The 24,853-nt window shown below is 41.2% G+C and overlaps 1 protein-coding gene across 3 annotated transcripts in view; it reads right to left on the bottom strand.

Annotated features, from left to right (window-relative positions):
- DRC11 (dynein regulatory complex subunit 11) overlaps positions 1-24,853 on the bottom strand; it is a 111,755-nt gene that overhangs the window by 58,535 nt on the left and 28,367 nt on the right. For all 3 annotated transcript variants that reach the window (XM_074829803.1, XM_074829805.1, XM_074829804.1), the window contains exon 6: positions 23,480-23,667. In XM_074829803.1, coding sequence (XP_074685904.1) covers positions 23,480-23,667 — 188 coding nt within the window. The remainder of the gene's footprint in view (positions 1-23,479; positions 23,668-24,853) is intronic.

Here is a 24,853-nt window from a genome sequence, read left to right as displayed (position 1 = left end):
GGGTTGACAAAGATGTTAGATGGCAGAGAAGCACACCCTCCCTCGCTTCCTGTTCAAAAACAGAGAGATGGATTGCTTCTCATGACAGTAGCTTTTTGTCCAGTAAATTCATTAAAATCATTATCAACACATGTCTCTTGCCCCATGGCTCATCAAACACTGAAAGTTCTTAGGGAATTTAAGACTGCTGAGAGGCTTCGCTTAAAGTGTTTACGTTTATAGCTCTGCTCTGTTTTCAACATCCAGCTTTTAAAAAAAATTGATTTTATTTAAATCAGGTTTTGATCTACAAATTCCAGATGGTATTTCTGTGTGAGGATGTCCACCCTCAAAAATTCTCAACGAACTTGCACAATTAGGTGGTGATGGAAGCTGGTGAGGTGGCAATAAGTGACTTTGTGATAAGGTTTCATGGATGACACAGATAACACAGAGTGCTTCCAGACATTTCAGAAAGAGCCTAAAAGATATAAATAATAACCACAGTCCAAAGACCATTTATATTGTCAAGACTCTTCAGCTTCTTTCACTTTTGTAGCTTTTTGGGTTATATCAGTATATATCTGTTTGGTAATATCAGGAAGGTTTTCTGATTTTCTGTTCCAAAGAAAATTCTGACACTTCAGAAAAATCCTTGTGCTACTTTCAAATAGAATGGTAATGTTTCCTCTAAATGAAATGAAATTTCCCTTGAGAAGAAAATAGCTCCGAAAGGTCAATGTGATTCATAAAAATTGCTTTCATTTTTTTAAAACAACTGGTACCTTAAGGGACTTTCCTAGTCTACTGTTAAGCAGCAGAATCAATTTTAAACTGAGATCCTTGGAACAGAGCATCTGTTATGTTTCTATAGTACCATGTGTATCATTTGGATTCCTAGCTAGTATTAATGTAACACCAATTACAAAAGAATAAACAGGCATTCATCTGTGATTGTAAGCTCTGACTTGCATGTTCAACAATTACTGGTTCTATATGCAAACAGATGCAAAACTTTGCTCACTGCATTCCCAGAAACCAGTCTGCACGAACAAAAGGGTGTCATTGTTAGTGCATTTTTTAAAAAATCTAGTAAGAATGGGATTTTGGCCTCAAGAGCCTGCATCATCTGGTTTATTTAATGTTAGATCATGTTTCATTTTTTTACAAAGAGCCAGAAAATAGCTCAATTTTACGTTAAATGCAGTTTTGTTTTAAATGCTGCTACAAGTCTGGCTTACAGTAACAAATTTCTCAAAATCTGATATTAAGGCTGTTGCTACTTTACTAATGCCAGCTGGAAGGAAGGAAAGGCAATATGCACTGCGGGTGAAAAATCAGTTTGGACTCCACTGCCCACTGAATGTGGTATCAGTGCCAGCTTTCAGTATTTATTAGTGTTACATTTGGTATTTGTATTAGCTTTTTAACTTTTAAATTATTTACAGCTCTTGGGAGACGGAAATATTTACCCTTTGGCTATGAATGATGAGCATATATCTGAATGCTGTAGAAATTCTATCAAATTCTGCAATTTGGAAGTGGGTTCCAGTTTGTTTATAATCTGTATTTTCTGTGTGATTCTTCTGCTTACAGCTGGTGCAGCTGTTTGGGATGACGTGGCTCATACTGTCTTTTTGTAGCAGCTACAGCAAGCGCTTCTGTTGAAAAATAACTTGAGGTGAAGAGCAGGTAACGCCAGTCTCTTCACACAAGTGGAAGAAGTGCCAGCTGTTTACTAACCAGTCAGCTGTCTGGGGTCTGGGTCTTCGGTTGAGGGCAATGAAGAATGTAAGTTCCCATGGTCATCAGTGACCTTGAGAGCAGATAGCTACCACACGTTTCAGTCATGCTAATTCTTCAGGGACATCTGTTTTTTCTTTCTGGATTTCATCCTTTCCTGTGTACTGTTGTTTAGCATATCAATTGCTGTCCAATGGTCAGGGAACCATATTCTTAAGTCTCATTTCCTTATCTGACCTCTTGTGGGTTTTTCTCTTTCTCTTCTAGGTTTAAATTACTACAGCTTCAGTCTGGTAATGCCTGGAAAGCATGCACATGCATGACCCTTACAGACAAATTCCCCTCTTTATGAAACCCTCTGAGTTCAGAGGTTAAACCAGGGATTCATTTGGCCTGTAAATCTGCACAGAAAAATGCAGTCATTGATCTTCCTGGTCAAAAGTCCACTTTAAATGTAATGAATCTCAATTTTCTTTTTCCATTCACTTTTTGGCAGCATTCTACTCGGAACCATCACAGTGGGTTGTCTCATGCATTTGTCATAAGATGTTAATTTGGATTCAACTGGATATAAACTATTTTGTATAAGCCTGTTTTGGTAATGACAAAACACCAGACTAAAATGAGCAGCCAGCATGCACTCCACGAACAGCCAAGGATGTTCTTACATCTTTGTTCCACCCATCATCTATGGCTCAAGAGGTTTCCCCAGGCATGTCCCACACTGAACAGCTCTTGAATCAGGAGGATCTCCCAAATATGTAGAATGATTTTGAGCTTGCTTTACAATAATAATTGTTCAGAATTGTTTAAACTGCACTCCCCTTTTGAAACTTTCTAGAAATAATGAAGTATTCATGATTAGAGCCAGTTCTAAGGCAATAATACTGAAAGAAAATTAATCCAGATGATGCAAGAACTTGCTCCAAACTTAAGTCCAGCATGCTGTTTTGTTTTGCTGGAAGTGTAGAGAAGAGCTTTATGGTGGAAGTCCTTCTAGGTTCCATCTATGTGGCACTAATGGCACAACCACCTTGTAAACCAAGATAAAGTAAACAGAAGTGGAGCTGCAGAGGTTCCCATAGTCAGCAACTAGCCTGAAAACTGAACTGGGGAGTAGAAGAGCATTATACCTGCACCTGCGTTGCTCATTGACTCCAAAAGTTGAGTTACAACTACAGTGGTGGTAAAGCTTTAGCCCACTGGAGATCACTTGAGTGTGAATTTCAGACTGGTGTTTGTTATTTAGATTGCTCTCTTGGTTGAGTGAAAAAACTACTTGGTCTGCATTTCCTCTAATCTGCCCAGCATTTATTTTTGATATTCATAGGACCCTGACACTTTCTTTGCACGTCAGTCACTATATCTAGCTGATGGATTACCCACAAATTTCACACACCCTAATGCTTTCTCTTCATGTCACTGAAAAGGGAGCACTATGCAAAAACTAAACTGGTGGTCAGGGAAGTCTGAAAGTCTTGTTGCATGTTAATGGGGAGAGGGGAATGTAAAAAGCTTAAGCTCTTGATAAGAAGAGTATTGGAGTGTGTAATATATTTGAGACATGGTACATGTCAGAAACACCTGGTTCTGAGGCAACTCAAAACTCAATGAATCTGTTACTTATTATTGCCTCATCATTTGCAGGGGGAAAAATATATCCAATTGTGCTTTTCCAGTATCTCGTAAAAATGTGCAAATGCCAGAACTGGAAGAAGCAACTCTTATTTTCAATGTGATTGCTTCAGTGGGAGTGCTGACAATGTGTTAAGGACTGCCAGCAAAAGCAGAAGCAAATTCTATTGGATTTCATATGGAGGATGCAGTTCTAGTAAAACTGTTTCCCTAAATGAACAAATGAAATTTGTAAGTGTGGCTGCTCGGTAGGACTGGACTCGGTAGCTGCATAGTAGCAAATAAGGTGAGACAGAAGGGTAGGGCTAGGAGGAAACCTCCACCTCGGGAGACAAACTTCAGCCCTTATAGACTAAGGACTTATAGACTAAGGGCAAGCCCTTATAGACTAAGGACCCCAAAGCCTGTCGCTTCCCAGTCTGCAGGCAAGGAGCTAAGGATGGTTCTTGTGGGTGACCTGCTCCCCGTTGTGTATTCACAGGCCACTGAACAGAAACTGGTGTTTGGGAGCTTTGCTTGCACTGCTGCAAATCAAACCGATGAGTGCCAGAGTTCATGGTAGGCAAAATATCTTTCTTTGGGTCAGAGCCACTGCTTGAACAGAACTACTAAATGTTTGTGTTGTGAAGGACATTGCTAAAGAAGGGACCTTTAGAAACTGGTATGTGAGAAATCCATTACTTTTCTGGGAAGCGGTGAAATCCTGTCAATGAGAGCATAGCATGGGTCTGGTAAACAGCTTTATAGAAAAGCCATCTAATTAGAATGAATGGGGGCCCTAAATCTGAATCAAACCAGCTCAACCGGAAGAGTAAGGGGATGAACAAAGATGGAGGAGTGAAAAGAACTGATCTTCCACTCCCAGCTAAGAAAGAAAAGGATCCGATGAGATTTTTGTGCTGTTTCTCAAGTTACATTCTGTTCTCTGGTTCACTGTTAACTGCTCTCCCCCTTTCCAAACCTACTCCTCTTATAATAACTTAGATCTGTCAAGTGTAATTGAAAAAGAATGATCTTTTATGGTCTGCAATGCAAACCCTTTTGTCTCCAATCATGTAGCATAGAGTTCTGGCTCTTCTTCTGGGTTCAATTTTTGTTTTAGTGCACATCCCACATACATGTCCAAGTTTTAACTAGGTTCGAATGGTTCTTTAACATCTCCAAATCACCACCAGACTTGGTATGAGTCTGTGTGATTGGCAGGCTCTGCTGAAGTCTCTGCTCGGCCCCAAATGCTGCGGCACCTCAATTCTGACCTATCAAATAAATTCCTTGTCTGGGACATGACCCTACACTGTGCTCATCTCATCTGCAGCTTCCTCCCCTCCTCATTTCAGGAGCATCACCGTATTTTCTCATGTCTTTTCTCTCTTTCCACATTGCTCAGGGATGGTTATAGTTAAGGCTAAATATGGTTGTTGATTTATGAGAACACACCATTGATTTAAACGTTTTGTCTGGTAATAGACTCAACAAGTTACTACCTACTCTCTTCTCTGGCATGATTTTACATGTGTTATTCTTTCTCTTTGGCCATGGCTTCTCTAGCTAATTGCATAAAAGGCCTTGTCAGGAAAAATAAAAAATTGTTCTTTGGAGGAAAAGAGCATTTAACTCTTTTCAGCGTAAGAAAGGATGTGGGCTGTGTGCAGAAGAAAAGGCATGAATGATGGCTGTACGCTCTAGGCGGAGGGACAGGAGAATGCTCTGTGCAGAAAAGGAACAAAACAAAGGGTGGGGGAACCCTTTAAAGAAATAAACCCCTCATTGTTTTGTAGTCCTTGCTTATTTCTGTAATCCCACCTGATATGAGTTATCTCAGACTACTTAAATAGCAGTGTTAGTTTATTTTAAGTGTCTTTTCTGTGGAATTTTCTTTCCTTTTGTGTGTGTGCTTTCTTTAGCTCTTTGAAAATCACTTCCAGAAATAATAACCTATGCAAATACAGAATTACTTATAAAGCAAGATTAATTTCCACAGGCTTTTTGTCATCTTTAATGGGTTTGGACACAGACATATTGCAATTTATGTTTTATCAAAGGTCCTGATCCTCCAAGCATTTGCTCGTTATGCATGGAAGTAATTCAGCGGAGTGACTTGCAGGGAGAAGTGTTTGGAGGATTGGAGACTTTATTGTTTTGGATAAACATGAGGCTTTAAAAATTTAAGATCAAGTGTTGTGAGGCCAACAATGTGCAAGAAGAAACATTCCCATGGAGGAATGAATGTGAAAGGTTTGTGGGGAAAGGTGATATCCTTTATTACAGTAACTATCATAATTAGAAACGATAGATGGTCTTTTGGGTACCCAATGCCTGCCTTAGATCTGAAATGGTAGAAGAGAGCTTCAAAGCCAAGTAATAGTTGGGAACAGTCGTTGGAGGGGACAGACCTACATGTGGAATGTGGTAATTCTCTCTGATAGCTTTATTACATGTAGTATTATTGGCCAGGAAAGGTAGAACTTTGGCTGACCCAGTAGAGTTGTTAAGCTTCTTGAGTTCTTACAGTGAAATAGTCTGTTCTGCTTTGTCATAAAGCTATTTTACTTTTTCAAGGACCCTCCTGGTCTTTTAAGGATAGTGATAGGTAATTCGTGTACTGGAAAAAAGGGAATCTCTGTTCCCCTTCAGAGGGACTTGGGCATGAGCTTTCTCTGCTAGGACTCCTGGTTCTCCTGCTTCCTCCTGTAAACCATAAGGGAAAAGGAGGGACAAGGATTTTTTTGACCTATTGGTACCTTCAACATTCTGACAAACTATTCCTAGTTTAAGATGGCAATAGGTTCTTCTCCTTGAATTGCATCAGAGACATGGGAAGGCAGCACTGCAAATTACTGCTAAGTTTTGGAAAGAAAATAAAAGGCATTATGGGCATGAATAATGCCAAGGAGAAACAAAAAGATTTATTTTACAGTTCTAATATTAGCTTAAATTAAAAAAATAATTGGAAAAATCAGAAGAAAGATTTGGCAATATCAGCACTCACATAATGTTCTGGTGCTCTGATTTTGGATGTCCCTACCCTCAAAAAATGTTGCCAAAATTTTCTCAGAGCTCAAATCTGAATTAACTCAGGGCTGGGAGAAATCACATCCTGACCTATGTAACTGAAGTCCTTTGCAAGAGCTAATAACATCCAACCCATACTGAAAGCTTAGAAACACCTAGAGAAGATGAGTATTAAACTTACCCACCATGGCACAGAAATGGAAATAAAGGGAACTGGAAAGCAGATTCCTATAATCTGCCTTTTGACTTGACTCCTGCAATGGAGCAGAGCTGCTGGCAAGCCTGGTGTAAGGCTCTCCCCAGTAACAGTGAAAGCATCTCCTTCCTGGTGGACCCAAGGACAGCTGGTTATTCCATCCCTGCCCTTGGAAGGAATGGTTTCTGAGCTAAGAGCAGGACATGTCCTGGTGTCACACGGCAACCTCTAGTCTGCAGTATTTCTGCCATTGGCCTTGTCAGGCCTACCAGTAACTGCCTTGTTAATGAAGAATTCATCAAATTGACTGTATGTACCTGTGTTGGGGTAAAATCTTGCTTATCAGAAACAGGCCTGAGAACCAGAAATTCTGCCTTTTTGCTTCTCTGAGAGCTACAGAACAGATAGTGAGAGCCAACACTGCACCTATGTTTTGTTTTCTAGATCTACACTTCTTAGTGCCTGTCCTCCTCTTTTGGACTTGTTCATCATCCTGTGTTGACCAACGCCGTGAAGCAGGCTATCTCCCTCCAGGGGCTGTCTCAAAAGGGAAAGGGCTGCTCCCCCTCCTTCACAGGCAGCCTGCCCCCAGGCTTATTTCCAGTGTCAGCTTCCTGTTGACTGTCTACAGCCTTTCGAGGAATGTGATCCTGTCAAGCCAGCTGTAAGGAGAGAGTGTTGAGCAATCCTTCCTGCGGAGGAAGAACTCCCCTCAGGGCCCAGCACCATGTCTGGGGGACTTGGATGATGGAGTAATGAGTACTCTGGAGTGCACAACTCACATTAAACTCTCATCTGTTTTGATTTTCTTGTATCTTTTCATTCTCTTTAGAGCAAGGTCAAAAATACAGAAGCTGGCTCAAAGAAACGCCAGGTCAAATTCCGCTAGCATTTACTGAATTCCTTACCTTTGGTCAGCTTAACCTGCCTTTACAGAATGTCGGATCCTGACTCAAATTGGCAATATTTCCTGTGCTTAGTATTAAACTTAAGAGACTGAAACAATTATGGCCGGTTTTAAGCAAGATTACTTTAACTCAGTCTAGAAGCTTTGCGAGAATAGCTTTCCTGCAGAGTCAGCCAGAGGGAATCAACAGTACTTTATTAACACAATATGAATTCTGTAAAGAGGAAAATAAAGCATGCGATTTTTGTAGGAAGGCCAGCCAAAAGAAATAACTTGCCCTCCAACATCACAAGTTTCTTTGGGATTTGAAATGAAATGGAGTATAGAGAGCATTTTGTCTTACAGAATTTGAGACATTCGAGCAATCACTTTTGCTTCTTATAAGTCAAGGTGTTAGCAAAAAAAATCCATCTCAATGGAAGGGAAAGATGGCTGTAAACTGGGCATGGCTGCTTTCAATTGTTTTGTTATGGCCCATCGCTTTAACCTGAAGATAATGCTTTGGGGAGGGTTGAGAAACGGTGCCCTGGACAGGTCACCCACCTGGAAAAGTGCCACTGGCACCCAAGCTCTGTGTCAGCTCTCTCGAGGCATTGCCCTCCTCCTTGTTCTGAAATGGTTTTGCATATGCTGTATTTCTTCTGCCACCACCTGACTGTGAAAGGTACTTGAAGTATTTCAAGGGTATTAGTGGTATTAGCTGATCAAACTCTTTGAAACGACTGCGCTCTCCCTGAACCTATTGCTCATATGTTGGATGGATAGTTGTGCGCATGGATAATAAATTCAACACACTTGGGGCATGTCAAACTCCCTGAACGTGCTATGCAGCATATGCACCCTTTATATCTGTCCAGAAAATCAGGGACTAATAGCCTGAAAATGAACAGAGAAGCCTTGTGCTTTGATCTATCCTATTTATATACCGGAATAAATACAGCATGGCATGTAAGAATAACATGTAGCCTTCTGTGCTGGTGGTTAAAACAACCCTGCCCACTTGATGCAAGTGCAGCTAAATGCTGTGATTTTTTATCTGGTTTGTAACTGCTTGCATCATTTCACAGTGTGATGAAGATGGGTAAAGGTGAGGTGATATTGAAGGTGGCATCAGACACATTTCAGTAGCTAGATCTCTTAAGTCTGCCTTACATCTATGATATCAATGCAGAAATAGTCCAGTCTAGCATAATTCTAACTTGCCTTGTTTTTTGCCTCCTTGGATTAAAATGATCTGTATGTGCATACCGTCCTCTTCAACCACTATATCATGGCTGTCCCATTCACAGATCACTGTGCCTCTGACCTGCTGCCTGCCCATGATTTGACTTTAAGCGTTTGTAAAGGACAATGTGTAATCAGCATCTGTCAGGCATCACATTACTGCTTGGGAGAGTGGCTTGCTACTTCATTTAGGACCCATATCGTAGTGCTGTGCTAATGGCACTACTTGTAGCTAAGACTGCACTTCCTTCAAAAGCACTTGTGATGCTAAAGAAAAACTTCAGTGGGGAATAAGAAGCTGAAAATGGCACATAGTGTGTTCCTAAGTTTTAAAGACAGCAACCAAATCTGCTGCTCTCTATTTCACTGCTGCTAACATTCTTGTCCACTTCAAGAGAACCGTTTCTCTGTGGTTTGCATGAGTGTCTAAATGAACTATTTAATGATAAATCTGAGGCAATTTCATGCATATGAAACCAGTCACAGTGCTTGATTTTTCAATGTTCATCCCAATTGGCTTGTGCAGCCTTATTTGAATAAATCATAATCAGGTGTATACAGAGTGTAAAACCAGGAAAAAACTGAGATTAATATTGAAGAATGTTGCAGAGAATCCATATATAAAGTTAGAGATGTTTACATAGCTCAGTAGCAAGAGAAATAATTTAGAATCTCTGCTTTGGCAATTTAAAAAAGTGTGAGAAAAGACAAGGAGAAACATTCCAGATGAGCTCAATTAGAAACCAGTGTCAGGCTGGTATTAAGAGCATTCATTTATCAGCAGTGTTAACTGAAAAACCCAGTCATCTCTGCAGTCCAGGAAACACATTGTAATACCTTGAGATGCCAAGTTCATTAACCCTCACCTTTTAGTTTTGTGAAAGACAAATGGGAGTACTGAGTTCTGTACCTGTTTGGTGCATCTCTGGTGTATCATCTCTAGTCTCCTTAAACTGGCTGAAAAAGTGGACCATCTTAGACACTAATAAAGAATCAAATACCTTTTGTAGGACTGTGGTATTGCTTCTCTAAATGACTCAGTTCTTCTGCATGTGCTACAGTGGGATGAACTCAAATTTAATCAATTGTAAGCACAAAATTGAGCTTTTTAAAATTATTGTTTGTTTACATGATGGCTTAACAATGTGCTTTTTAAGCATCTCTCTGGTAGATGGGGCCAGTGCTACAGAGAGTTGTGGGCAACGTGGCAGAAGAGGTGGACACCTGGCTGAAGACCCACGGACAAGCATGGGGTTGTCCTCTGGGAATCTGGAGGTGGGCCTGCAGCCCACTCTTGGTAGAAGCAAGGTGCCCCAACATCAGTCATTTCCTTCTACTACAGTGGTGTACTAGGTAAGGTGGTGTGGGAATTGCAGTTTGAAGGTTGAGACTTGAAGGGCGGGTTTACTCACTAAATCTTAGGGCTCTCTTGTATTCTTTCAGTACTGGAGATCTGAATGTATTGCTTCACAGGCCTGTATAGAGGATCAGTTGTCTGGAATGGCCTTATTATAGGATAGCAGAGCTCCCCCAGGCAAAGAATGCAAAGATTAGGCTTGGACAGGAATGAAATACAGGCACATACGTGGGAGAGGCTACAATCAGCTGCTCCCACCTTCTCTCCCACTAGTTCCCAGGCCTCCCGCAATTGCAAACCTTGCAATACATAAAGAATAAAACCATGCATTATACATGATTTCCCAGAAGAGGATGAAGGTGAAATGTATTTTGGGCATAGCATTACCCCCTCTGTAGCAGCTATGAGAGCCGAGCCAATGATGGGAAGCACATGTATGCAATATGAAAGATGGCAGAGCTCCGGCTCTGGAATTTGCTCCCTTGGAGCAATTGTATTTTGACTTGGAATACTTTGAGGACTCCTGCAGCTACACAGACTGCAGCCTTTAACTTACAGCCATGCTTTAAACCAGTATCTTCAAAATTGGTTGCTGGATTAGATGCTTTCCAGAAAAATCTGCAGGAAAGAGCCAGTCTCCCTGTGTGATGAGGAGCACAAAACAAGAGAGTAAACTTCCTTTCCAAGTCACCAAAGGATTACAGAGTCAGTAAGACACTCTAAGAAGAGAGAGGAGAGTATTTGAACAGATTTTAGTTAAGGGTAATGCAGTTTCCTAGTATTACATAAGTAACTCACTAAATACTGAACCAGTTCTTGTCTGGTTCTATGCTCTTTGCTCAAGCCAAACAATATTGTATTTGGTACGGTATCTTACTGAATGGTATTATGCTGATATAGTTATTTTGTACAAGTAGAGCATAAGGAGAACTAGCAACCCCCTCATATGCACTGTTAAATGTCTCCTATTCAGCCTAGGATGGCAACTCTTAACACTGCTCTTGCACAAGTCTTAAGGATGCCCGACACAGCAGATAAAATATAGCTAGTTTGTGATGCTAATAGCTGGGTGTGTTTAAAGTAAATTACTATAAATAATTAGATTTTCTGTTGTTGTATCTGCACAGGACTGAAATGCAGCATGACTTAAAAGCCCTGGACTCTGACCTGGATAATAAAAACAACCTGCTTGATGGAGTCTGACTAATCTCCCCTCTGCTGAAATTCTCAGTAAAGCTGAAACATATTGACTCTGGAAGGAATGGATGAGACTCAGGTTTCAGGGAAGTTCTTGCTCTGCCCACAGAAACACTATCTTCAAACCTTTTCAGCACTGAGATTCAATCCAAGTATAGGATTTGGATGGACCAACTTTAATGCTAACTTTGCATTGGGAAGAGTTTACCTAGATGCTTACCAAACTGTGCAGCACACTGCCCACCTAACAAAGGGGAATTCTGGTGCTTTCAAGGGAAATAATCAGCTCAGGGAAAAAAATATGCCTTTGCCTCATGTGCCCTTGACGTGCTTGCCAAGCGTGGGATTGCAGTCAGTGTACTGCTGTCACCTGGAGCTTGTCCCAGCTAGTCCACTATGGGGACCTAGAGGCTGATGGGGTAACCTGCTTCTGCCTGTGTCCTCCCCCCTCAACTGCCCAGCATTTCTGCTTAACCCTGCTGGAATTTGACTTATGGCCCAAATGGAAGGGCATAAGATCATTCTATTTAAATGCCTCTGGAGGTTTTATTAACCACCTAAGAACCCACTTTCACTGCAGCTGTGCTCTAACCTGAGCGGTACCTTAGGGCAGCTGAGTTTGAGACTAATGGCGTATTTGATGTTTGACTCAAAAAGAGATAAGCTGTTTTGTCTAAGGTACAGGCGAGGGAGGGCAAGGAGAAATGAGACTGGAGGCGAAGTGCTCTCAGTGCTGTGGTAGATGTTACACCACTTTCTGGTGTAAGCCTGAATTTTCTGTGCTAGATGATGCAAATCTCCTGGGTGTGGAATTCACTTGAAATTCAGCACTTAAGTAACTTGTCAACAGTTTGTTAAATAAACATGTTGACATACTGAAGCTGCATTGCTCTGAATCAGCCTTTTATTCCATCAGACGCTCTGCTGCTGTGGTCCCCAGTATGTAAACTCTGAAAAACCAACTGCCAGTGAAAACAGTGAAACTGTATTTCAGAATTAAATATATCCCTCTTCTCTTGTAAGAAAGAATAACAGGCTGTCATTCACAGCCACATTTCCAGCCATAACTTGCATGCCTTCATCATCTCCATAGTCAAACCTGTCTTCCTGATAATCAAGTCTTTTTTATATATCCACCTGAGCTTGCTTGCTGGCATACACTTTTGGGGACTGCTCTTTTGTCTTTGCCTTGGACACAATATTTTCTATCAGTCTTTGGTTCTAACTGTCCCTATTTTTCAAATTGGTAACTTACAGAGTTTTTTTTCCAGTTATATGCCTCTTTCATCCCTCCTCTTCTGATTCTGCCTCTCCAGCTCCTTGTGACTGTTTCTGCTACCCCTTTGCTCTGCTTGTGTCAGTCCATGCCACTTTTCTTTTTTCCCCACTCGCCTCCTTTCTTCTTTGCATTCTACAGAGCCAAGGCTGAAAATGTCTTTTCTACCTCCTCTGCTTGCTTCTCCAAAGAGATCATTCTGTGGAGCAAGGGCTGTAGCTTGGGAGCTACTGCTCTGTGCTTCGTGTTCATTTTTATTCTCCTTACTTCTAAGCTTTTCCTTAGTCTTTCTCTTCCCAGAATATCCCTCAAACACCTCTCCTCTGCCAGCCACTGGCTCTTCAGTGCCTCTCTGTCCTTCTACCAAGCACCAGTGGGACTCCTGATTCTTTTTTCTCTGCCTGTTTCTTGTTGCTGTATCCCAGCAGATCTTCATTCACTTTGCTTGTTGGAAATGGGGAAGTGGGAAAATTGGTTCTTCCACCTGCTCTGTATTAACTTGCTGGAGAAGATACCTCTCCCTGTCACAGTGGAGTGAAAAAAGTAGCTGGGCTGGGTATCTTCCTCTTCCCCTTGGGATTCATCCCCTTCTTTCTTTCTCATTGATTAGGACTATGCTATGCTGGTCAAACCAAGAATAGATCAAATGGTAGAGCAGGCCCCTCTGGGCCAAGCCTAGTAGGTATCTAGCTGGATTACTGGAACAGAAACCAGCTCTGAGGTGAAAATCAGGCCCCAGTTATCAGTGTTAAACACCTCATTTGTCCATTTCTGCCTTCAGAAATTCTGTCTGCTGTGTTAGGACTCTGCTTGAGAAAGGAATAAAGAAAGTACAGTGTGGGAGAACTGCAGCCTAACATACTCATTGAATGGGGCACACTACTGCAGCATTTTCCAGAAAAAGCCCAATCTGGTCTTTAAAACATGTAGAGCTGTATTGTAACAAGCTGCTGGCAAGTGTAAGTCCCTGAATGTAACTGATGTTTGTGTCTGTGTGAGTATCTATGACAACAAATAAATCTAATGTTTGGGAAGTGTCCTTGAGAATATCAGTGGGGGGTTTGTTGCATTATGTTGGTAACACTTAGCATTTTCAGACTCTTAATTCCGAAGTATTACTATAGATGGGTATGAGTACTTTAGGAAAATGAACTAATTAGTTACAAGATTTTTTTTTCTTGTTTGCAAATGGGACCGACTCAGAGTAATGCTATTTACTTTAGCTGATTCCAGACTTTTAGACATAGGGGAGTGAATATTTTTAGGAGCTTTAATGCTAAGCAGAAGGCTTAGACTCAAGGTCAATGGACTGTTGGTTATCTGTGGGTCACTTTCAGCCATTTGAAGAAGGTAGAAAAGGGAATCTAACCTAAATTTGTTGCAATGGTCAGTGCTGTTTCTGCAGTGCTACAAATCAAAAAGTAGGAAGCAAATGAAGCCAGGAATTCATCCTACAGAATAGTGCTCAGGATGGGCACGTCTATAAGAACAGGGCTAGAAGTGACTTGTACTAAGACTGTGGTTTTGGTCCTCTAATTCCTTCTTGCTGAACAGCAGCTGTACCACCAAGTAGGCATGCTGAGGCTTATCATTTTGGCCTTACTTGTTGCATCCATTTTACTCCCATGTCCCATACTGTGCTCTTAGGAATGAGAGAGAATGAGAATAAAGAGGCATCCTGTTTGTATGTGCAGAACTACACCTATGGCTGTCTCCACACCACACTGCCTAACTTGCTGGAATTGGGCCTGTAACGGGAAGGCTATGGATCCCTATAAAGTATCTGGAAAAGTTATGCACCAAAAATGGGACTCAGAAAGCCCAGTCATTGGCAGCACGGTGGGGAAAAAGTGGTGCAAGACCTCCTTCCTCTCATCTCTCTGTGCCTTACCTGGGGCTTCATGGGGGATGTCTCTCTCATGTATGCTCAAGTATCTGACCGCTCTTCTCCCTCTTGCATTCTAATCTCTGATGATTAACCTTATCTTGGTTCTTGTCTTGCATGAACAGCACTCTCTGCAGTGCACTGGGCAGGGATCGAGAGCACCAAAACAGCTGTACTAATTTTCCACTTCTGGTTTTAGCACTTCCCCAGTGTCACTGCCTGACACTATCTATTACAAAGCTCTGTTTCTCAGCTGATCACAGATTTGTCAAGCTATTAACCATTTGGACTGAAAGTTTAGATGTTCAGCATTCAATTTACAATATATAGGTCTGAAAATAGTGGCTAGAATGATGCAGGTTTTTCCAAGATGGAGACTAGTTAGAGACACAAGTCTGCTTACACTAAATAAATGAAAATGTCTAATTTGACCCTTTTGCTCCCAAGATTTAGAACAAGTAGTTTCATCTTGCTCTTTGGAAGAGAAATGTCTTTGCTGTCCCTGTAAAAATCTTACCTCCATAGCCTGAGCTAGTAGGCTCTGGACAATTTTGCCTTTGTCTCCAGTGTTCAGAGCTTTACAGTTAAAAACTTCAGAGACAGAAACTGGGACTGAAAGGGGGTGGGGAAAAGGTTAAGTCTTTCTAGGCAAAGTGATTTAGAAGCAAGCAGGTTGAGGAGAAAAGTGGAGGAGGAGAGACTGGTCTGAAGAACTGTGCTCATTATGGCTCTGCTAAGGTGTGACTGTTTAGATCTGAATGAGCTTTTAATGTCGCTAATGCGTAATTTATATGCAAGCATGGCAAGAGGTGTGCAATGCAAATCATGCCTGATGAAGAGATGAATATGTGCTTGCAGATGCTTGAACTTCTGAGCATTCCTGCAAGACGCGGAGGAAAAGCCCCATCACAGGCAGAAAGCCTATGATTGAGCTTTTCAGCAGAAAAGCCCAAAGTGCCACGGCACTGAAATAGTTTTCCCTGATCTTGCACTGGCAGTGAACTGCTTGGGGAGCAAGAGTATGTGCCTCTGCCTGTCTGTAACACCATTGAAAGAGTGCTGGTATTGATAAAATTGCTCAGAAACAACAATGTCTTATTCTATGAATTCCCCTGGAAGTTGATGGCAATCTGCTTAGTATGAGGACTTAGCTCTGTTAAATAATATCTGGACATGACCCTATTTTCAGTAACAAAGTCAATAAGCAACTATCAGGGAAAGGAGAGATCATTCTGGGAAGATCATTAATGACTTTGTGATTGAAGATATCTGAATATCTGGAAGGGAACAGTAGCGTTTGGAAAGCTGGTGAAGATGCGCTCATGTGCAGCGTTGGTGCACTTGGTGATTAAATCATAGTTCGTGAGGATGACTTGTTATGTTGAAAGCCCCTTGGGAAGCTTGATTTTGCACCTGTATTATTTTAAGCATCTTCTTTTTGTTCCTTAATTATTTCAAACTTTTGATAGTTCAATGAGCGAAATTAAGGATCAGCAGCAGAGTCCTTTTCACGTGTTTTTGATCACTGTATAGAGGTGGCAATCATAAATTGAAGTCTAAATTCAAGGAGCCTTACAAAACTGGAAAGGCAACATATTTCAGAGCTTGTGGAGATTTAGAAAGCAGAACTAGTGATGTTATCAATGCCTCTCTGGAGGCGTGACACCAGGGTTCAGCTGGTCTTACTGTTTCAGATACCCACCACCAAGATTTATCTGTGTTTCACCAAGTATGAGAAATATATGAATCCAGGGGCTTCCGGCTGATCCCCCCCAAAAGCCATCAAGCCACCTCCATTAATGTCAGCACACTCGTAAATTTTTAGCTTGCACTGAAGCAGGCAACTTCTGCCACTGCACAGAAGCTTCCAGAGGTGTCCCCTGCCTCCTGTAAATCCACGGACACCCAATAAAGTAGATTAACTGCAGATGGACTTAATAAAAGTTGTCCCTCCTTTGGAATTAGAGGGGTTCACACTTTTTAAAAGCGGACGACATGGTGTTTCCATAAGCAAGAAAGGACTGAAGGTTTGGGGGTTTTTTTGTTTTGATTTGTTTTTTTTTTTTTTTTTTTTTAATGGCTATCAAAGCTAAGTAGTTGATTCCAATCAATGGGAAAACAGGTTGCAGAACTGTGGGTTCCACTCTCTCCCACTACACACAAACAATCTTCTTGTTATGATAACTTATTTTCTCTCTCTTCAAAGAAACCCGGTGGGCTGTTTGCTCTGGTACTCCTCTGGTAAGCCAGTGATGCATTTGCATTCCATTCCCTCACTCCCTCCAGCCCTAGAGATGTCTGCCAAAATTAGTCAATAGATAACTACCAAGTGGAAGCTTTAAGAATGTGTTAGGAAAGGCTTAAACATTACCCATTAATGTTTACAGCTCCTAATTATGTTAATTAATCAGTCTTGGAGGTTGTCTCACCCAGGAGCCCAAAGGCAGGATTCTAGTTCCCACAGATGTACTTTAACTCCGTGGCATGGCTGCTTGCAGTGAGGAGCTCAGCATGGTCTAGCTGCCAGAATATTTATGCAGGGTCCTGGACAGGTTTGGCTGCCAGAGCTATGTGCTGTCATGTCTGTGTTGTTCCTGTTGGATTTTGAAGCTAGTTTTGACTGTCTACATGAGGTACAGTCAAACATCTGGGAGCAGGCTGAGCCATGTTCAGGAAGATTGATGTTAAATGTAAGCTGTTTCTGCAGAATGGCCTTTTGACATGAGAGAAAGGCATTCGGAGAGCATTTTGTACCAGCACTAATTGTTCTGATACAGAGATTTGCAAAATCTGGAGTTGTTAGCTCTGTCAGAAAACAGAGGTGCAACTACTGATAGAGAAAATGGACATTGTTTCTTTTATTAACGTTTCTGTAGTTTTGCAGGAAGACAAAGTATTTGGGCCAAGGGTACTCGAGCCTGTGCCATCCTCTTTCAGAGCTCCATTTCCACAATTCAGAGCTTGTCTTCACTCTCACAAGGAAAATCAGAAGACTCGGAGAAGAGAACCCAGAGAACTCAGAGAAGACAACCCGGACTGGCCACAGACTGATTCAGAAGGAGCTTCTACTGGTTTTGTGTTATTCCCTAAATGATGTGGTTTGTGTAGGCTTTCAGTGCCCAAAGTACAAGAGGGTAGGAGAAGGTATATTCAACTCCAGTGAACAGGTAAGGACAGGAGAAAACTGGTGCAGATATAGACCTCCTTCTAATTTAGTTCAGTTCATTCTCATCTGGTTGAATTAGTACACGACCACTTATTTATCACCATTTGCAGAATATCCTGAGCTCAGAGGTACTTCTGGCTAGTAATTTTTGCTCCCAAGTGGAATGTTGCATACAAGTGGCTTGTGAGTGTGTGACAATGCTTTAATGATGACAGGGAAAACAAGTAATGACAATATGGATTAGGTGAATAAGAGTGGTTCATCACCCATCTATAAACGGCTCCTGTAGGCAGTAACTCCTGCCTGTGCTGAATATAAAGTACCTGATACCAGAGAGGCATTTTTCGGTAGGTTCCTATAGGAGAAATGCCCTTGCAGGGGTGGCAAAGAAGAGGGGAATGCATTTTCCAGAGTAACAGGGCGTTGTATGGAAAGAGGACTGTGATTAAGGGGCTGGTGATGTCTCTGGTTGTGTTCCAAGGATTTCCAGACTGAAGCTTGCTCTTTAAGAGAACTGTCTGCTGTGGTGGTTCATTGCACTAAAACTGGTTATTAAGCAATTTTCCTATCAGCTGTTTTGTGAACTGTTGCCATATTGTGTAGAGACTGCAATCCATGCTCCTCGGTTACTTGGAAAGCACTTCTGGCAGGCTGAGGGCACGTATGATGAGCCAGACAGGACTAAAAAACAACACAGGTCCGGGTGGACTTAGAGCAACAATTCCTCTGAACCAGAGCTGAGGTGGTACGGGGAGGGGGTGCCACTGCTTGGCGCTGCCGAGGTGTCATCTGTCTCTGTCCCGTTGGCAAGACTTCAGTTGCTGATGGATTGCCTGGTAACTTTCACGCACGTCAACATTAACTTCATAAAAAGCAGTGTGTACAGAGTGTGAAATGCGATACGGGCAGTGCCTGACACAAATGAATACTTCCCCTATTCTGTGGAGTTTCAGTGCAAAACCTCTCTCTCCATTCATCTTCCTCCTGCCTCCTCCTTCCCCACCCCCTGCTACCTAGGGAGCCCCGTGAACAGGCGTATTGGCAGTAAACTCAGCTCAACAAAACAGTCTTGTGAAAAAGGGAAATATAACATGATCACTTCCTATTTCTTTCTCCCTTCCTCTGCATCAAAGCCTGGGCTGGCTGTCAGGAATGTTCCAAATGAATAAATAAAGCGCAGGAACCCCCCGCTTCAGAAGGAGCCTCATTCACTCACCATGAAGCTTGGCCAATTCTTTTTCTGACAGTACTCAAAGTCAGCAGGCAGAGCAAGAAGATCATTCAAAGCTAATCAGTAAAGTGTAAACCTATTATGAAAGCACATTTACCCCTCGCCTCCTCCCTCCTCCAGAAAACCAATCCCCAAATCTGTGGGAATAACACATAACGTACATAAAAGTTGCTATTATTTAGATCCCCTGTTATTAGGTCAGCAGTGCCACTGATGAAATGCTCCCCCGAGCACTGAGCAGCGGCATATAAATCCTCCAAGAAATTCACAGTATAATTTGTTACAGCTAGAGGGCATAAGACACATTACAGCAAAGCCTGTGTATTAGGCTCTTCCCTGTGATTCTTGAGGCTATCTCCGGTAATAAAAAACTCATCTTGATTTCTTATTCTTTGTATTGATTTCTGTCAGAGAAGACTTTTCTTAGACAAAGATACTACTATATTTCTCTGTATAATAAGGGGATCCTTCTCCCCTCTTCTTCCCACCACTGTTTTTAATTTATTTTAGGGATGACTCCAAGGAAAATTCATCATTTGGCAACTGTTGGTATGTACAGTGGGTAAAGAGTGGAGAAGACGACGATGACAATTTTTGCATGTGCAGTGCAAAACCCTAAATGTGAAATGAGAGAAAAATGTTTTTGGTCTGAAATAGTACAGGAAATTGAAACTAAAACCCCAGCTATGCAATTGCTGTATCTTAATATGAAACTCTGTTATTAATGTAATGGATGGAATCTGTGGGAGTCAAGTGATTAAACTCCATACTCAGATGTATATAATCATAGAGAATGCTAATTTTGGAACACTTGTACTCCTGCTCTATGAATCATATAGCTATCTTGAAAAAAAGAGAGGCCTGTAGGTATACTATATGATGCTTTCATAAAAAAAGCATTAGAAAAAAAATTATCTTTCTTTTTTAATTTGGTGCACAGGGAAAAGGCCAAACAGAAATCTCGAAAGCTTTATGCGAATAATTTGCAAGCCAAGTAAGAACAGCTCCATGGATGTCAATACACATAAACAGAGCGATGGATGGCAAGGCTGTGAAAAACACAGTGTTACATCAAAAATATTTTGTCTTCTCAGCAATAGGATTTCTGTAAGCAACTGGAACGTTCTTGTTTGATCTATTCCTTTGAGGTTTGCTTTATTTTGCTTTTTTAGAACCTATCTTCATATGAAGCTGTCTTGGGTCTTGAAATGACTGGAGCTATGCCTGTTCCCTTGTGCAAAGAAAGTGGTAAATATTTATAGCAGTTCTTACAAGTGGAGAAATTTAATATATGCTCATTGCTTTTGTAATCTAATAGCAGCTGTGCTGAAAGACAATACCTGCTAATTGTATTTCCTATCACATCCTTTTCCAATTGAAGCATAAAATATGGAAGTTTGGGTTTATTTTTTTTAGTACATACAGCAAAATTTATTCAAAAGAATCTTTGTTCCCCTTGAACTATCTGTTTATTTAATAGACTATGGACAATGGTAGACTCTGTTAAAAAAGCCTAGTTAAAGACTAATTTATAAGCTACATTTAGCTGTTGATCTCATAGACTGGCGTAGTGGAGACCCAAAATATATCCTGGCAGGTAATAATTAATGTAAACCTTGACACTTCAGACCTGGCCACTGCTCAGCAGGCCAGGCAGGAGCAGGAAACAACTTCTGCTAGTTCTGCAGTGTCTCTGGCATGCACCACACGGAAAGCTTGGCTCTGTGTGACACACATGCTCCCCATGTGTAGAAATTTGCCGATTTTTTTAATCTATTTTGGATGCAAATGAATATGTCTGCGGGAAAATGATTTTGGTCACTTAAATAGAGGCCTCCTGTGAAGAGCAGGATGGCAGGCAGCTTACGCTGACTCCTCTCAGTCCCGTAAATCACTGCATCACTCAGCCAGATTCAAATGAGCTAAAATACTGGGTGATGTCCAGCCTTTGCTGAAGCTGATGGCAGCTCTCCCACTGGCTTCACTGGGGGCAGAACTTTATCTACCACACTGCTAAATCATCAGAATAGCTTTTGCCAATGAGATCTGCCTAGTCTTGGCTGAAAACATGCCTTACTGATTTTTAGAGATCATGATGGACAGTTAATTTAAAAGAAGAGAGTAACAGGGACCATGATCAAACAAACTGCTCTGACTGCAGCAAGTCTGTCACTGCCCCTCTGCCCTCAGAGAAGACCCTGCGCTCAGGTATACCACATAACTGCATGTGCAGCATCTCTTTAACTGTGCTCTATCAAAATGGTCTGATTTAGCTTAAAACTGCTTTTTGGTTAGGCTTTTTTTTTGTTTTTCAATATCAGAAATCAGTTTCAGATGGGTGGGTAGAGAAGCAGCTCTGTCCATGGTTATTCTACAAGGTTGGAGGGGAACTGTTTTCTCAGTATCTCAGCTGCAGCAGAACAACAGGTCTGACTAAAGGCTTGTCTATAAGCAGTGGTGTCACTGATTAACTCTGTGGGTATATCTTAGTCCCATTTAATATAATCACTTGCTCGGGAAAAGCATACCTATAAAGCTGTCCAGGATCAGTTAGTGTGGTGCTTATACTCAAACACCTGCTTTAATCTTTGTTAATTTTCAAGTCTAGATGAGATTAAAGACTGCTGAACCTGACTAGACCAGACAACTTAAAGGTTAGCTAAAGAACTCCTTATAACTTGTTTAATCACATATTTATATGCTGAGATACTGACTGTAGCTGCCTATAGCCTTGAAGTCTCACCTGAAGTTGGGCCCATGGGCACATCTGTGATATAAATGCAGCAATGAGGTCCCATTTCACTTGTAAGAGCTACTGAATAAGAAAGCTCAGCATTTACGCTCCACCTTACATTGTCAGAGTATTTCATAGATACATGAGACTGAGGTCGCTTATACATTAGGTAGCAAGGGTTTTGATGAACTGCTCATTCAGCCATTCCTCTCCACCTCCCTTGATCGAACAATGGCTTCAGTTTTCTCCAAATGATCCTTTGGATTGGTTAGGCTCTTGGTTGGCTCTGCTGTTAAGTGTCTCCATGGAATGGATTTTACTTTTAATAATGTCTCATAACTGTCTTTGAAGAGGTTTATGGCTCAGCCTTATTCTCTGGGAGATTGACTGTTCTCTGCTAATCTCCTATAGAAACACTGTTATTGGTTCACACAGTATTTCAGTTAGTTCTCCTCAAGCTCTAGACTGAAGTTAATTGGACACGATTGACCTACGTTAGAGAATTACTATTAGATGAGTAATATTGAACAAAGGAAATAAGATCTTTCTGTACCTCTGAATATGCTGGGAGTTGTGGGGAGCGGCAGGAAATGGCAGCTCAAGAAGTGTGCAGACCGGGCCCTAGGAACAGGGTTGATTTAGGGAATGGGGAAGTGCTGTGTAATAACTAAGGTTTTTAAAACCAGCAGTTCTTTCTAAGGGAGAGCTAGGTGGGGTAAGAATACAGCAGAGTCTTAAACGTCTATATGAGGCAAAAGTACAAGAAAGAAGAGAAACAGGTTGTAGCAGACTTGTGAATGCTCTTTTTGATTGCTGCTATTTTTTTTTTTTTTTTAACAAACATTATACTGTCGTATAGCTACCAAAACCTGATTAAAGTAGTCAGGGAATAAATAGAACAGGATTTCATCAGAATGCATTTGTGTTTCCAATTGTAAACTGCATGCTGAAGGCAGGTCCAGTACATTGAAAAAATGCTGAATGATTAACGGACATGACACTAGTCCACAAGACAAATATGAGCCCTGTAACATCACCAAGCAGCTCAAGACACAAAAACACTAGAAGTGTTTTTGCAGAGCAGCTGAAACCTTGCTGCTACATCCTGGAACTTTTGGGTACTGCTTCCCAATTTACTTTTACATACTAACCTATTGGATGGGGTAAATCCTGGAAAAAATTACCTCTATCATAAAAGCAGCCTATGTTCCTTAGTACAAGGCTTTACAGTATTGCCATATTAAAATTGCCAGTCTCAAAACTTCTTCAGCTAAAGTAAACTTCCTGAGAGAACTATAGGTGTCAGCACTCAGTTTAAAAATGTGTAAGTATGTGCTTAACTCTACTGAGACGTGAAGTTTCACTGAGATCAGCAGCACTACTTAAGTAAAGTTACATTTGGAGGAGTGTCTTGAAGGTCAGGCCTCAAGTACAAAAGTATTTCAGATTCATATTGGCTGCTGGATAATACCAGCAGCAGACACCTGGACTGCAGCACCAGTGACGTGATGTGATTTGCTATAGCAAATAATTATACTTCTATTTCATCGAAGGCTGCGTTCTCTCTCTTAAACTTCATGTATTCAGACAGGGAAAAAAGTCAATGTTCCTAAAATTTACATATGCTTCTTATAATTACAAAGCCGGAGCCCAAGCGAACATGCAATCTGAATGTGTCCCCACTTTAAAGGCTGTGGACCTGATTCTGCGGTCAATCTTTCAAGGTGCACCTCTGATCCCTGCTGGACTGTTCAAGGAGTGATGCACTATTCTGGTTTCCCCCATTAGGAGCCCTGCTGCTCAGGAATTTAGCTCTGCTGCTGGTGCAGAACCAGTTCTGCAGCTGGGACTGGGATCACCACTTTAAGATGGATTTTGCAGCTTGTAAGAACTGCAAAATCAGGCTCTTTGGGGCAATGGGGTTTATCTCTGCTCACCGGCACTCGATGAAACACTGGCCAATCTGATCCTGGAGAGTTTCCTTGATGTTGAGCCCCTCCATTTCTCTCAGCTTGTCCTTGATGAATACCTCCTCTTGTCTCTCCTGGACCTCACCTTGCAGTGTATTTACTTGCTCAGCGTGCATCTGCAAAATACTTGTTGCCATTAAGCGAGGAGGTAGGCTCTGAAAATGACAAGAGAAGAAAACAAAAGGTATGAATTAAAAGAAACTTAATATAAACTGGAATGCCAGGTTGACAGTGAACCCAAGCTTAAGCCTTAATTTATTTGCGGGAAGCCAGGAAAAAACCCTGTGCTCATAAAAAAGTGCCTGGATGCACACAATGGTCTATTGTTGGTGTTTCAGCATTAATTAACAACATTGCAATGTACAAAAACAACCCTTCCAGCGTGGGATCCCAGGATCTCAATGAGACAGGTGAGAAAGCTGCTGTTCTGCAAATGCCAACTTTATCCATGTCAGAAGGGTGCCAGAGATTTTTTAATTGAATTTTCAAATGTTTGGACTTCCTATTGGTACTTTTTAATTAGCCAGTATTGTTTTTAATTTGTTCACTTGAATTTTTATATACACTGCTTGGTCAGTGGTTTCCTGGTATTTTGTTGCAGCTGGTCATATTCCTCTAGGAAATCGACTTCCCTTGAGGAACAACAACAACAAAAGAATAAACAAATCCCCAAACACTGTAATAAAAATCATAGCTCCCCCAAGTTTCCCATGATTTGATAACCTTGGCAACAAGGGCTTCTAAGCCAGTTTACGGTCTTAGACCATAATTTCTGCTTTGTGATCGATTTTGCATGTGTACTTTGAGAGAGAAAAATGAAAGTCTTTCTGGTATGCAAATACAGAAGCATGAAAAATACCATCTGTGTGGGTGGTCTGAAACTTTGCATTTTTTATTTTGCAATGGCTGATAAAGTTAAGATGTTCCCAGTGTTTTATGAGCTATTACTACCTTATAAGTGTAAAGGGGAAATGTATTTTAAAAATTAACTTGTAAATTAGCTTTGTTGGGGTTTTTTTTGCAATTCTAGAACAAAATCTTTTCTACATTCTTAAGAAATACTAGTCTGTTGTCTGATAGCGTATGTCAAATTTAAGAATGGAAAAGAGGAGAAAATATGATAATATGTTTCTGTAATACGGTGTTTTACTCTTCAAATTTAGTGACTGTCTGACACATAGGTGGCAGCATATGTGAACAAAAGCCTAGGACTATTGGTTTGCATAAAAAACCCCTATACAATTCTGCTCTGGCCTTCCACCTTCAGAATCTATAGAAATTGCCCTTAATCAGCACATCTCAGACTAATTTAGTGTAATGCATTCTCCTTGCTCTGGTGAT

Source organism: Strix aluco, chromosome 6, assembly GCF_031877795.1.
Source record: "Strix aluco isolate bStrAlu1 chromosome 6, bStrAlu1.hap1, whole genome shotgun sequence".
NCBI classification, from domain to species: Eukaryota; Metazoa; Chordata; class Aves; order Strigiformes; family Strigidae; genus Strix; species Strix aluco.
The sequence above is the reverse complement of the archived record's forward strand: the minus strand, read 5'-3'. Positions and strand labels throughout refer to the sequence as shown.